Below are 15,275 nucleotides of genomic sequence, written 5' to 3' on the forward strand. Positions count from 1 at the left end.
ACAAGTAGCCTAAAAGGTTACTTAAGTGTGTGGGTTTTTTTTTTTTTTTTCATTATCTTCTTTATCCTTACCCAGATTTCTCAAAGTCTGGGAAGCATATTAAAATATTCCACAATTTGGGGCACCTGGCATGCTCAGCTGGAGGCGTGTGAGGCTCTTGACCTCAGGGTCATGAGTTTGAACCCCACACTGGATGCTGAGATTACTAAAAAAATAAATAGGGGCGCCTGGGTGGCGCAGTCGGTCAAGCGTCCGACTTCAGCCAGGTCACGATCTCGCGGTCCGAGAGTTCGAGCCCCGCGTCAGGCTCTGGGCTGATGGCTCTGAGCCTGGAGCCTGTTTCCGATTCTGTGTCTCCCTCTCTCTGACCCTCCCCCATTCATGCTCTGTCTCTCTCTGTCCCAAAAATAAACAAAAAACGTTGAAAAAAAATTAAAAAAAATAAAAAAATAAATAAATAAATAAATAAAAACTTTTTAAAAATCTGGCAAAATTGATGAGTTTGTTTAAAAATAGCCTTTATCTCGAGGGCGCCTGGCTGGCTCAGTTGGAAAAGCATGTGACTCTTGATCTGGGAGGTTGTGAGTTCAAGCCCCACGTTGGGTGTAGAGATTACTAAAACAAACAAACTTTAAAAAATGACTTTTATCTTACGTATTCTAGTATGTTGTATTCTGTACCAAAGCTTTAAGGCTCTTCTGTCTGGAACCAGAATGCCCACATCTAGGCCTGGCTGTACCCATCCTGCCAGTGTGAACTCGGGCACTTAGCCACACTCTGCCTCGGTTTCCTTGTGTGTGGAATGGGGATAATACTAGTTTACTGTGGCTGCTGTCGTGAGCCTGGGAGCACGCAATGTTTGCTGGCCGTTACTTGCTCTCGATTAAATTCAAGAACGTGAAATGACTCTTTCTAACTTAATGCCTTGTGTTTCCCGTTCTACTTAGACATTATTATTTGCATTTGCCTCATATGTCTTTGCCTGTCTATTTGTTCTTAATTTTTTAAATACTTAGTAAGCTTCCTGAAAATAGCATTACGCCGGATTTTGGCCCAGGTTCGGTCTGTCTCTAAATGGGGAATTAGAATCCAGTTACAGTGGGTCAGTTGTTTTGATGATGATTGGTAAGCTTAATCTTCCAGCATATTCCTTGAATCCTGGTAAGACCTCCTAATTATTTCCTTAATTTCTGCTTGTTTCGGTTGGGTTTTGGCTTTTGCTACATGAACTGTGCCTTCTTTGCTTTTAGGTTCTTCAGTACTACGGAAAGTATATGCTCCCTCTGATTTTAAATATTTTTATTATTTTTATTATATTTTTATTTTTGTAAGTAGGCTCCACCCCCAATGTGGGGCTCCAACTGAACGATCCTGAGATCGAGAGTTGCACACTCTACAAACTGAGCCGGCCTGGTGCCCCTGCTCTCTCCTATTTTAAAAATAATAAATAACTAAATAATAAATAAATAAACGTCTACTACCGATTGCCTTTAAGTTTTTCAAAGTCATTCTTTAATATATATTTTTTAAATTGAAGGAGTAAAAAGGTATCTTTTGAATCCTCCTATTTAAGGAACATAAGTTAGCACACTTTAGTCAGCCACACCAGTTTGATTAACCTTTCTGAAAAGACTCCAAGATTTTTATGCAGATTACTCTAAATTATTATGCTTTAAATAACCTTTTCAACATCTTTTAAAACATTTTCTTTCAAAACAAATTTTCCTAGGGGCGCCTGGGTGGCTCAGTTCGTTAAGCATCTGATTTGGGCTGAGCTCATGATCTCATGGTCCTTGGGTTCGAGCCCTGCATCGGGCTCTGTGCTGACAGCTCAGAGCCTGGAGCCTGCTTTGGACTCTGTGTCTCCCTCTCTCTCTGCCCACCACCCCCCCCCCCCCCCCCACTTGCACTCTGTCTCTCTCTCTCCCTCTCAAAAATAAACAGTAAAAATTTTCAAAAAAACAAATTTTCCTAGTTATGACAGCTACTTTAGGTTTTCATACACAATACTTTTTTTTCATGATGAAAAATCTACCCAATATGGAAACAAAACCCCAACACTACAAAAGTTTTGCAGTAAAAACCCAGTCTTCCTTTTTTTGTAGACCTTGCCCCGATCTCCGGATATAGCTGCCATCAGTGGTTTTTCTATATATCCTCAAAGGAATTTTCGATGCATTTATACACAGTTGTATTGAAATGGGATCCTTCTATACACAGTGAATCTAATTTAGAAACTAAACTCGAAACTATGGTTTGAACATCTATGTTCTTTTTTGTTTGCTGACTACTTTCTATAACCCATTTTCTCCGGTCTTGAGCTTTTATGTATGCTTCACTGCTGGGTCATTGTAATCCATCGTCAAGATACAATTTCAAGAAAGGGACATAGAATTTACACCACGAACCTCTGTATATGTGAGTGTGTGTTTCCTATGAATAACTAGGACAAGTAGTTACATATCCGATTTTTGGGTACCCAGCCCGCACCCCTCAAAACTGAACACAGAACTTTCGGCAGCATGGCGGACTAGGTCATGGGAGGGTCCCCCCCCCCCCCCCCGGTGCAGAACGACAGATTTTGCATGATTCTCAAGTTTTTGCATCGCTGGACTCATAGACAGTAAGGAAAACAACAAAGTGCCTGAAAAACAAAACCAAATGAAAAATAAGCACAACCTTGAGTGGTGACAGCTAAGCACCGGGCAGGAGGGTTTTCTCTAAGAACAAGTGCAGAGCAGGGTGGGGACAGGGCGTTGAAACGGACATCGCAGCTTAAGCCCTGACCTATGAAAGGAGCCCTGGTGGTCCTGGGTCAGTGACACCTCCTAGGTGTATTTCCAAAGAAGCAGGTACCCACCCTCTCTGGAGGAAAGAAAATCTCCCCAGTTTTCACTCTCCATGTTCTTTTTTTTTTTTTTTAATATTTTTTTTTAACGTTTATTTATTTTTGAGACAGAGAGAGACAGAGCGTGAACAGGGGAGGGGCAGAGAGAAAGGGAGACACAGAATCTGAAACAGGCTCCAGGCTCTGAGCTGTCAGCACAGAGCCCGTCGTGGGGCTTGAACTCACAGAGTGTGAGATCGTGACCTGAGCCAAAGTCGGCCGCTCAACCGACTGAGCCCCCCGCCCCCGTCTCTTTCCAGTGTTAAAAACCACGAAGGAGACACAGTCCCGTTGCTGTTCCGGAAGGCAGTGTGCTGAGGTCTGCCTTAGTCCTGTCGCGGGGGACTGGAGAGTTCTGGTCAGCTGCTTCCAGGATTCTTCTTCACTGTTACAATTTTAAAGCTTTGCCGGGACTCCTCTAGGTGCAAACGCACGCGTTCTCAGCAGCGATCCTAGCGACTGGTTTCCCGGCTTTTCGGCAGTGGCCATGCCCTCCAGCGAGAACAATTTCACACTCACGTGTTTTTGCCAGAGGCTTCAGGAAATGGGAACAGCTCGCCCGCCCGCTCTCTTCCTAGGCGCCCATTTCCATTCTCGGTTGGGGAAAAGGTGCGTTTCTGGTGATGGTGATGAATTGCGAAGACCAGTAACCGCGGTCCCCCCGGCCCTTCTCTTTCTGTCTCCGCCAAAGCCCGAGCCCCACTCTGGAAGAAGTCAGCGCCTGGGCTCAGTCGTTCGACAAGGTAATGCTTACCCCGGCGGGAAGGAATGCCTTCCGGGAGTTCCTCCGAACAGAATTCAGTGAAGAAAATATGCTTTTCTGGATGGCGTGTGAGGAGCTGAAAAAGGAAGCTAATAAGACCATTATCGAAGAGAAAGCGAGGACAATCTACGAAGACTACATTTCCATTCTTTCTCCGAAAGAGGTACGTACCCTACTCCAGAGGTTTCCTCCCAGGAGGCCGTTGGTGAAATGAACCCCCTCAGGGTCTGGTCACCTGACACGGTTACAGTTACTCCAAAATAGAGAACACGCTGCACCCAGACTCATGGCATTCGGGTGCCTTTGACTGTGGTCTCACAAGCGGGCTCTGAGTGCCCCCTAAACTCTGTGAAAGATTTTGTGCCCTTTTCTGGGAAAAAAAGCATTCATGACTTTCCTCAGATTCTCCAGGAGGGGGAGTCTGTGCATTTTATTGTAAACACCATTTAAAACTATTCTACCCTGTAAGCATTTCTTTAAATAAAAGTATCCCCTTATTCTGAGCAAAATCTTTTTTACAGGTATTTTTAGTTTAATAGAAATAGCATCACTGATAGGATACGGAGGCCGCGTAGGTTTTCCCTAGGGGGTCCTTTCCTTATAGCAGAGAAATTATCAGATGAGTGAAATCAATCAAGTTTCCATCCCCCAGTTTTTGTTCCTCCAAAGCTAAAATCGAGGGGGTCAGGTTGATCTCAAAACCTAGTATCTTGTAGCTCTAATTGTAAAATCACCCATTCTTTCCTCCTGCGTGCCCCTAAGAATATCAAGTCAACAAACGAGGGCCTCTCCTGTCAAGGAGCTCGGTCAAGGGGGCAGACAGACATGGGAGTCCCTGGTGTGCCACATGGGCTGGCGGAGGGAGCCATCAACGGGGGGGGGTGGGACAGGAATGAGGCACAGGAACTAGGAGATGCCATGGACGAACTAAGGATGTGAAAAGGAAATGACCAGAAACACAACGGGATGAAGACATCCCAGAGGACGGGACTCGATGTGCCAAGGGTAAAAGCATGCAGTCCCGTGAACTGTGAGAACGTCAGTAGTTTGGCACACTGACCGTGACACGTCTCCCAAACCACTAGGGCTGCTGGTAGACAGCAGGAAGAGAGTTCAGGAAAGGGGGTGGTCTAAGAGCATCGAAGCGTTTGGGGGCCACGCTGAGGTTTTCTGATGGTCATCTTGGGAAGCCCTCGGACGTTAGCCTGGCAACATCGTCGAATTTGGATTTTCAAAAGACCAGCGTAGCTGCACAGTGGATTAGGAGGAGACGAGAGGCGGGGGGGGAAGCTACCAGACTGATTACTGCAGACAGGACACGATGGGCCATAGTGGGGTCAGCTGGAGGGAAACCAGAGAGGCGGGGTTTCATTTGAGGTGAATCCCAGCGTCTGGACGATTCCCATGTGTCTGGGTGGGCTGGACGGTGGCATAGTTCATGGAAACCGGGCAGACAGGACGGGGATCATGCCTGGGAGAAAGACAGCAGGGCTCCGCTTTGCTTAAGTTTGTGTTTTTAAGTTGGAGCTACTCCGCTGACAGACGTGTGAATGTAGAGTTCAGAAAAGTCATTTCCAGTTTGGGTTCACAAAAGCAAGAGAATTTTCGTCCTTCAATATATGGCTTCTAACACATTCTTATTTAGTCATGATTTTGCTTCCTTTTTTTGAGATGCGATTTTTCATCACTGACTTTTAAAGCATCAAAGAACCAAAACACTGGTTAGCAAACGTGTGAAGCAAAAAAGGATATGAAAAGATGACCCTTTCTTCCCCAAAGTAGGCATCTATTACTTGAAATATAACAGCATCGACATTTTTAAGAGCTTAGATTTTGGGGTCAGATGCACTTGGGTTTGAACCCTGGTTCTCTCGTTTAGTGGCTCCATAACCTTTGGTATATTTCCGCACCTCTCTGGGCGTCTGTTTCCTCATCTGTACAAAGGGGACATCACCATGTCCCTGTTCGTTTGGGAGGATTACAAGGGAGGACAGGTGCAGAGCCCCAACACAGCACCTGGCAGAGTCGTCACACCCTGGGTGGCCCCTTCACGGAGCAACCGTCTGTGTCCGTTCCGTCATCCCGAGCTGACACTCCCAGAGACCTTCTTCGTGCGGAGGCCGCAGAGAACGAAGGATTTCCGTGTGCCGCGGCTGTGTGTGAGCTAGAATGTCCCCGGTGGTTTCTGTAGTACTTCGGTTTAATTCTCCAACAAGAGCAGATGATTTCTTCTTCCTTCCAGCCAATGATATGTATCAAGTCCCTCCTTCGGCAGGAGCCGTGCCCCTGGGCCCCCGGGCCTGACACTCGGGAAGCTTCTGCGAGAGGACTGCCTCGTGCTGAGGGCTGCCGCGGGAATAAGCTTGGGGGCCAGGGGCCAGTAAAGGTTCTTCACGCAGCAGGGAAGATGTGTGAGTTCAGTTCTGCAGCCTGGGGAAAGTCCGAGCCCAGCGGCTTGCTCTGGTCTAGGAGACAGCCTTCTCTAGGACGAGGCAGACATCAGAGAAGGAGCCGACATCTACTAAGGACTTCCTGAATTCCACGCACTTTAATAAATTCTCATTAAATCCCCCCACCCCCCAGCTACCGTCGTCATCATCCCCTTTGTGGAGGAGTTCGCCAGGGCACGGTTTACTCTGCCTAAGTCCCCAAACTAAGCGGTGGCATAGCTGGGATTTAAATACAGGCCCTGTGCGCTTTTAACCCTCGCACAGTGCTCGGAGTAGCTTCCATTCGGCAGCCGGCCGGACATTCCTGGAAACCTGTGACTGTGTTCTTAGCTGGCTACAGCCTGGGACCTCCAGGTTTTAGCCCTAATGGTATTAAGAAATTAGCAAGGGGTAAGTTTGTGCATGCTTTTTTCTTCCAAGGACATTGTACATTTTAAAGAAGGAAAACGGGGGCATCTGGATGGCGCAGTTGGTTGAACATCTGACTCTTGATCTCGTAGTGTGTGGGTTCGAGCCCCACATGGGGCTCTGTGCTGATGGCACAGCCTTCTTGGATTCTGTCTTTCCTTCTCTCTTGCCCTCCCCAGCTTATGCGTGTGCTCTCTCTCTCTCTCCTTCAAAATAACTCAAAATAATTTAATAAATAAGACAATGTGGTTTTCTAAAGCATCGCGATCCCCACTAGCATTACTTGTGAGAAATACACATCGTCAGGCCTTCCCCACACCTACCGAATCAGACACTCTGCAGGTGGGGCCCCGCAATCTGTTTAACAAGTGGCCTCTGATGCCGCTGAAGTTAGAGAACCCGTGTTCACTATGTGTTCCGTTTCTCTTTCAGCAATTTAGATTTTCGGATAACTTTGGTTTGGGATTTAAAATAAAAAAAAAAAGCCACGGGAGTTTGGGATGGGTCGCCGGAGAGAAACAGATCTGACACGACTCTTGTTTCGATTGGCAGGTCAGCTTGGACTCCCGCGTAAGAGAAGTCATCAACAGGAACATGGGAGAGCCCTCCCAACACATATTCGATGACGCCCAACTTCAGATCTACACCTTAATGCACAGAGACTCGTATCCCCGGTTCATGAACTCTGCCCTCTATAAAGATTTGCTTCAGTCCTTATCTGAGAAATCAGTCGAAGCATAGGATGTTATCAAATGTATTTATTATTAATAAAATAAAAGAACTCATGGACTATGTCTAGTACAGGGAACTTAGAGACAGTAGTATCTTCTGCTAGAGTCATCCGCGGGCTATTTTAATAACAGATGCTTCCTTCCACAGAAGGCTATGTATTCACAATGTCAGTTGCAGCCGCCGTTAGTGACACTTTTGGAAAACGACAGGTACGGCCGCCTTAGAAAAAGATAGTATGTTTACGTGCACAGTAACAGTCGCGTGTCGCGAATGGCGAAGGATATACTAGAAGACTGTACTGCCTGGGGCATGTACGTCCACTGGAGCAAACAGGACTGCTTTCGTTTTGTCCGAGTTCAGTATCTGATGACTTTCCTCCCAAAGAAAAGGCATTCAAGTGTTTCTTAGCGACTCCTTCCTTCCGTCGGGCTGTCTTGAATGTTTTGCTTAGCAGTGCCATTACCGGACCCCAGTTCCCATCTGACCAAGATGTGTCACCACTACGCATAAGGACGGTACTGCGCTCTCAGAAGACGCGTATGCAGATACATATAGGTGCATGTGTATCTATGCCAGTTAACGTAAGGAACTGTGCTCTTAGGTGGGTCGGTCTCCTGTTCCGTAAGGGAAGTAGTGTTTTCTTAGAAAATTCTTTTGTTGACAAGTCACCGTTTCATCATCGCAATCTGCCAGCCTAAAGAATGGACTTTGAACTCACAGCTTAGTCGTGTTCGTAACAAAACTTTCAAATAAGCATATTCCCGTTTTTATTATTTGAAGAAATATGGGCATTTTCACTCTAAAAAAATAAAGCACAAGAGTTTTATCTCTTTTTTTTTTTCACACGTCGGTATTTGGGAACGTCCGATTAAATAAGAAGGGTTACATGCGAGGTTTAGGCTCTGGCTTACTACTTTCCTTACTAATCTGTAGGAGTCCCCTGGGTCTTCCACCCCCTTCTCATTGTTCCAATTACTGCCAACATGCTCATGGCTCCCAAATTAGGACCCGGTGTAGATTTCCTCCAGCACTGTCACAATCAGCTGCCGGCCGGACACCTCCCCTCGTATATCCCAGAGGAGCGAAACTCATCCAGATTCTGACTTCTCATCCCACTGGCCCCCCACCTCCAACCCCACCCCAATCACCCAGCCGGTCACCTACGCTCCTATCCAGGTGCTAACTTTTCCCTGCTTTCTCCTCGCAGACACAATCGCCAAGCCCGGCTCATCTTTACTCCTCAACATTTCTCGTGTGTCTCTTCTTCCTTCTTCCCATCCCCTTGATCTCACACCTGCCGTCATCGTTGCCGAGAGCCCCCGAACTGGTCTCCCTGCCCCGATCTCAGCCTTTCAAATCCACCTTCCAAAATGCCACATCTTTCTTACACGCAAATCTGCCCAACACCCTCCCTCTACTCCTTAGAATCTTTAGTAACTCCGGATTGCCCAGAGTACAAATACCAAATTCTCATTACAGCGTACAAGCAAGGGCCTCTCTAGTCGGGCTACGGCTCCCTAGCCAACCCCACACACGGTTTAGATCCCAGAATATATGCTTATAGACAAGGCACTTCTTACCTTCATAACCACCCATACCGTTCATACTCTCCGCTACCCGTACCCCTCTCTACAACGCCACCCTTCAGTCAGGTAACTCCAGTCATCCCTTTAAGATTTACCCACACACGACTGCCTCCAAGAAGCCTTACCTGACCTCCTGATTCATACTTCCATCGTGCTGGGTGCCATTCTTTAGGATTCCAGGATTTTCCTATACGGATACTTACCTGCATTTACAAATTATGATTACCAATCTGTCCCCTTAGACCGTAAGCTCCAGTGGCATTGGATATAAACCTTATCGCTCATTATATATATAATCTAGTTAGGAACAGTATTTGATAAATGTTTGTAGAACTGGAGAGTTATACCATGAAAACAGAATTTCCCATAATTAAGAAAAAACAAACATTCCATTCCAAATTTGTTTCACAATGTGTCACATCTCAGAAAGAGATCATCACAGCCCATGTGGCTATGGAACTCACGACTACTACCTACTAATCCAGTGAGTAAATGGGTAGTGACATCCATGTATACGAAAGAATCTGGAAGCCACTCCAAAAGTATCCTACAAATTCAATGCAATTCCAAGGTTTTTGAATATTCTTAAGTAAACTTTGAAGAGTTTGTTGGGGTGGATGGCGCTCCATTTGGAAAAAAACTGATATATAAATAAAAATTCCGGGACGGTTTAAAGATAAGAGCTTTTTAAAAAAAGAACATTATAGGGGCGCCTGGGTGGCTCAGTCGGTGAAGCGTCCGACTTTGGCTCAGGTCGTGATCTCACGGTTTGTGAGTTCAAGCCCCGCGTCGGGCTCTGTGCTGACAGCTCGGAGCCCGGGGCCTGCTTCGGGTTCTGTGTCTCCCTCTCTCTCTGGCCCTCCCCTGCTCACGCTCTGTCTCTTTCTATCAATAATAAATAAACGTTAAAAAATTATTTAAAAAGATTAAAAAACGATGGCCATAAAGACAAAAAGATTAAATCGAATTCAAATTCAAATTCAAACGAGAGGATCGTGGTTACTATTTCCCCTCTAGATTTGCCAAAACCAAAGGTTTGCTAGGATCCGCTATTAGCAAACGTTGTCAGGAAATGGGCCTTTCTATCCTGTTGACAGGTAGGTAAACTAGTTTGACTTTTTGGAAAGCAATCTGGAAATATCTATCATTCTGAACATACATATCCATTAGCTGAGAAGTTAAACTTGAAACCTGTGAGATCATGACCTGAGCCGAGATCAAGGGTCGGACACTTAACCCACTGAGCCACCCAGGCGCCCAAAAAACTTTTGTTCAGTTGCTTGTTAGAGAAACGTAGATCAAACTGGCTAAAACACAAAGGAAATTGAATGGCTTTCCTGAGGAGAAGTCCAGGGTAGTTCTGGCTTCCCCGGGATTGGATCCAGACACACACCATGTGTTATCCACACCATCTCTCCATGTCAACTCCCCTCGGTTTCATCACACAGAGACACTGTGCGTATCGTAGGCAAAACGGCAGAGCAAGGCCCTAGACGCAGTTCCTGCTCGTTTAGCTATCCCAGTAGAAACGGTGTTTCTCTTATTGTTCAGACAGCAGGCTCAGGGAAGGAGTGTGGAGCGGAGGGGAACACTGCGGCCGACCCCCGGGGTCACACGGAAGGAAGAAGGCTGAATGGCTCGGACAAGATGTTTGGGAACTAGTGACGAAAAGACGACAGGGGTAGCTAGGGCATTCCATTGCAGGCCTCTCACGGTTCCTGCTTGTTTATTTTACATCAGCTATACCTTCAAATGGCATTATTATAAAAATGATTTGGATATATACCGTAAACCACGTTTAAGGGGTTAAAAAAAAAAAAAAAAGGAACCTTTTTATTTCAAAGTAGCTCAGTTCTCCAATTTTGGAAACGCTTGGGCTAATTTAACTGACCATAGGGCAGATCACATATCAAATACTGCTCTTTGTAGCCAAGGCCATTAAGGGAAAAAGTAATAACACTAATTGGCGGTCTTTTTATAGCACCAGGGAGAGGAATCAGAGCAAGTCATTTGAGGTAGTTACCTGTGCTTTCTTTTTCCATCCACCAGTTGGGTAAACAAGTACAGAGTACACAAGTCAATTTGAAAAAAGCTTGTTTCCATTAATGATAAAACTGTTGCATCACTTTGCAGAATTAAGGTACCAAAAGAGAACTCCCAAGACTCTGACTCATTACATTTCTTCCTTTAAAGTTGGGAGTCTAGGGGCGCCTGGGTGGCTGTCGGGTGGGCGTCCGACTTCGGGTCAGGTCATGATCTTACAGCACAGCTCGTGAGTTCGACCCCCGCGTCGGGCTCTGTGCTGACAGCTTGGAGCCTGGAGCCTGCTTCAGATTCTGTGTCTCCCTCTCTCTGCCCCTAACCCACTCGCATTCTGTGTCTCTCTCAAAAATAAACATTAAAAAAAAAAAAAAAAATTAAAGCTGGGAGTCTAGGGGTGCCTGGGTGGCTCAGGCGGTTAAGCATCTGACTTCGGCTCAGGTCATGATCTTGCGGTTCACCGTCAGGCTCACTGCCTTCAGCAGAGCCGGCTTCAGATCCTCAGTCTCTCTCTCTGCCCCTCGCCCACTTGCTCTCGCAATCAATCAGTCGGTCGGTCAGGAGTCCAAAACACTGCCAACCGGTGGTTATCTAACCAGCTTCCACGGGTCCTCAACACGTGGAACATGCTTTACATCTCAGCTCCTATGTGGTCAAGAACAAATGGAATACACAAATATAACCAAGAAAAACTATCACATGAGCATCTACTATGTGACAAGTATTCTAGGTGTTGAAGATACAGCAGGAACAAGTGTCTCATAGAAACTTTCCAACTCCACCTTCGTAAGTCACAGCTGTTGGTTATCTAGGAGAGCCGCATGAGATTTTCCGATACACAGCTCTTACTCCTTTTGACTGACTTCAACTGACTTCACCCTTCTCCAACATAATGTTTCCATTATTACCTAGGAACTTGTCAACCAGTAACTGTGTTCTTTTTTTTTAACGTTTACTTACTTATTTTTGACAGAGAAGGCAAAGGGCAGGGACAGAAAGGAGACCCGGATTTCGAAGCAGGCTCCAGGCTCCGAGCTGTCGGCACAGAGCCCGACTATTCACTGTGAAGCAGCATCTTCGATGTTGGTACTTTTCTTAGTTTTGAAACTGACAAAAATATGTGGATTTTTATGCCAGTGATTATTCACATCACAGTTCCCAGTGGGATGTCTCTTCTTAAAGGGCTAATTTTCTACAGCTAAATGAGTGTGTGTGTGTGGGGGGGGGGGGGATGGTATGGAAGGAGGAGAGTTAAGATTAAAACTCTTTAAAGCCCAACATTTTTAACTGTAGTTTTTATTTTGAGAGGTAAATTCAAACCCTCAATTTAAACTTTGACCTCTAAGGACGATCACTGTGCACCTATAAGAATTCAAAGTATAGTCTGTTATTTCTTTTGCTATCTTAGTACTTTAAACTTATTTTCCCATTTTTAAGATATAAACAGATTTCGATGTTTGGGTGTACGTAAATGTTTCAGAACTTTTGCCATGGCTTAGCAATACTGGGTAACCAATGCTTATAATCACCTCTGAGCAAGAAAACCAAGGTGGTTATTTTCTGCCTTCCTAGGATGGTTCTTCATTAATTCCTACTACACAGGTCTAGTTTAATTCTTATGTGTATTCATTTAACACAATTACTTTGTCCTGGAAATAACTATTATTGAGTATTACCTGTGATAACATTTCCTTCCTATGACTTTACAACTGGCTAGTATTTTTCACTAGTCTCGGTCTCTGAGATCACGCTAAGCGCACACACGGCCTATGCTTGTGTGCTCTACTTGGAACCGCTCCTGCCTCCCTCCCCAGGAGTCCAGGGAAAGAGAAGAGAAAGACATGCTCTGTACTACCAGCTCAACACGAGTTTTCGCTTAAAACTGGGCAGGCATCACTTAATTAAAACCATCCTTTAAAAACACTTTAGGAATCGGGAGAGAAATTTTGAAACAAAAGGTAAAGCAAGCGTCCATGTCTAAATAAAATGACAAAATGTGATACATGTTTAATAACAAGAAACTTTATTGGATTACAAATTTAAAAATGGATCACTTAATTTAAAAGTGGTACTATTTTAGTTTTATTCTTCCAAAAATGCACTTTATTTTTCAAGTGATAAAGGTTAATCTGAGAACTGACAAAGTAGAGATAGGACAGTACCAGTGGGTCAATGCTCACACACGGGGCCCTAACATGGACCTTGAATGTTGTCTTCTGTGTTACATCAAATTGATTTGCATTTAAAAAGTGGGGAAAGGGAGCAAAGGGGAGTGCAAAGCATACACTGAAGTCTTTCTACAGGAGTCTGATAGAGTATCGATTTAGCATGATAAAAATGTGGGCTTTGTAAAAGTGGCCTCTAAGATGTGCCAGAGCAAGTGTACCCTAAGGAATCTATGTGAAAATCATTTTTGCTTATTCCTAACAAAACAAATGGTATGCACTTAAAAAAAATTTAATTATAAGACCTGTACTGTAACGCCAGTTGCATCACAGCCCATGTATTCAGTTCGTTGAACAACCTCATTCATTGTGCGACAGAAAAAGAGTCGAGAAATTGGACTCGGGACAAAAGTATTTTCTATCAACCTCCATATGGAAAGACCACAGCTTTAATGATTTATATATATAGTCCTTAAACTTAATCCTTGGTCAGTAAAGATTTCCAAATCAAAATCAAGTCATAAACTGTTTACAGTAACTATACTGCACTAAAACACTAACATTTTCTTCCCAGGTATGTCTTCCTATGAGGGGGAAAATGGTCAGGAGATTTCATTCTTTGCCTTTGCTGGGACTTTTGAAAAACCTACTCAACTACAACAGTGTTCTGCAAAACCAAAATACACTACAAAGTCAAACAGGTAAATAAACAATAAAACCAAACTGATTTCAACAAAGTCAAGTCATGTTTCCAAAAGTAAAATCTATTAAGAACAAGTCATAAACATGTACAAGAAATTACAAGAAATGATTATCACGGTTAGTTACAAATGCAAAATAATATCTAATTATCCCAGACTTGTGAACATAATAATTAAGTTCAATCTCATAGGCTAGTTCAAATATTATGTACAATTTAGATAAGCTGGTCAAGTATTATCTGAATACACACACGTCTGATAAACTTATATTACCTCTTCTTCTCCTTTGCTATTTGCAGGTATGTGCCAATATGGGGAAAAAACGCGATTTCCATTTATGTATTAACTGAGAAGAATAACATTTCTACAGTGTATGTTTTGGACTGTAAAAAAGTTAAGGTACGTTTTCCTTTTAAAAGGAAAAAAAAAAGGTAAAAATAAACTGCCAAAAGTTTAATATCAACTTACTACAAAAATGAAAAAAAAAAGTTTTGAAACAGATACCATATAATTATTATGTGGTCTCCCTAATGATCTGATACTACAGAAGGCATTTAAGGAAGGAATGCTATGTCAAAAACCAAGACTAACCCAAGGGATGTATGTTACTTTAAAAATCTGATTTGCAGGAAAACTAGATGGCCTAGTTTTAAAGCTAATTAGAAAATCCATTTAATGGTCCAGGCATTTTGCCATTTCTTCCAACTCAACAGAACTGCCAAAAAAAAAAAAGAGAAGTATTTCATGAGACCTTTAAATACAGACAATGGAGTGTATACCCCACCCCCATTTAACACAGTATACACCTTACACTGCTGAAGAAAGAGGCATTTTTGAAAAAGATGCTATATTTCTCAGACATGAATAGTCACCTATCCTATGTGTTTGACTTTTCCAACTTAGAATCAGTAGGAATATATAACTGAAGAAATAGTATAAAATATTTTTTATTAAGTGCCCTTCTTAATGTTTTTAGGTTAAAAAATATAATTCCAAAACAAAAATTCATTTCAAACTTAACCTTCTAGAGTAAGCCACCCTATCTATCATTCTACACTAAATTGAACTCTCCTAACATCCAGCAGGTACTATGTCACAGCTATGTTGCACGCAGCCTGTATTCAAAGCAAACTGCAATGTGCACAGTAATAGTAACCATCATCATCATCATCCGTTATGCAAAGTAAAGAGCTATCTGGAAAAGCCAGACTTGCTCAAAAGGACTGAAAATAATGAATGTCCCTCCCTTCAACCAATGTAAAAAACTTCAACCCCTAAAATAATGTCTAGGGCCCAAATCCTATACCATATTTGTGGAGAATACTCCCACCTGTCTACTTTTAATTCACCTCTGATTTTCAGAAAATGCTTTAACTTATGTGAATAATTTAAGCATTAGAGCAAAAGGTCTAAAGCTAAGTATAGCTTTAAAAAAAAAAAAAGCATCATACAAGCTTTCTCAAAAACTAATAAATACAACCAGCATTTTTGGAATACCAACAATTATCAGGCACTTTAAATATATTATCTGTACTCTTCACCA

General features: G+C 43.5%; 2 protein-coding genes across 4 annotated transcripts in view; one reads left to right on the forward strand and one right to left on the reverse strand.

Moving 5' to 3' along the window:
- Window positions 1–8,048, forward strand: part of RGS20 (regulator of G protein signaling 20) — an 85,449-nt gene extending 77,401 nt beyond the window's left edge. For all 3 annotated transcript variants that reach the window (XM_042924321.1, XM_042924323.1, XM_042924322.1), the window contains 2 exons: window positions 3,579–3,813; window positions 7,061–8,048. In XM_042924321.1, the coding sequence (XP_042780255.1) occupies window positions 3,579–3,813; window positions 7,061–7,249 (424 nt within the window). In that variant the 3' untranslated portion in view covers window positions 7,250–8,048. The remainder of the gene's footprint in view (window positions 1–3,578; window positions 3,814–7,060) is intronic.
- A 4,818-nt stretch (window positions 8,049–12,866) lies between these two features.
- TCEA1 (transcription elongation factor A1) overlaps window positions 12,867–15,275 on the reverse strand; it is a 42,205-nt gene continuing 39,796 nt past the window's right edge. Inside the window, exon 10 of the mRNA XM_042923626.1 lies at window positions 12,867–14,447. Coding sequence (XP_042779560.1) covers window positions 14,439–14,447 — 9 coding nt within the window. The 3' untranslated portion in view covers window positions 12,867–14,438. The remainder of the gene's footprint in view (window positions 14,448–15,275) is intronic.

Source organism: Panthera leo, chromosome F2 (genome assembly GCF_018350215.1).
Source record: "Panthera leo isolate Ple1 chromosome F2, P.leo_Ple1_pat1.1, whole genome shotgun sequence".
NCBI classification, from domain to species: domain Eukaryota; kingdom Metazoa; phylum Chordata; class Mammalia; order Carnivora; family Felidae; genus Panthera; species Panthera leo.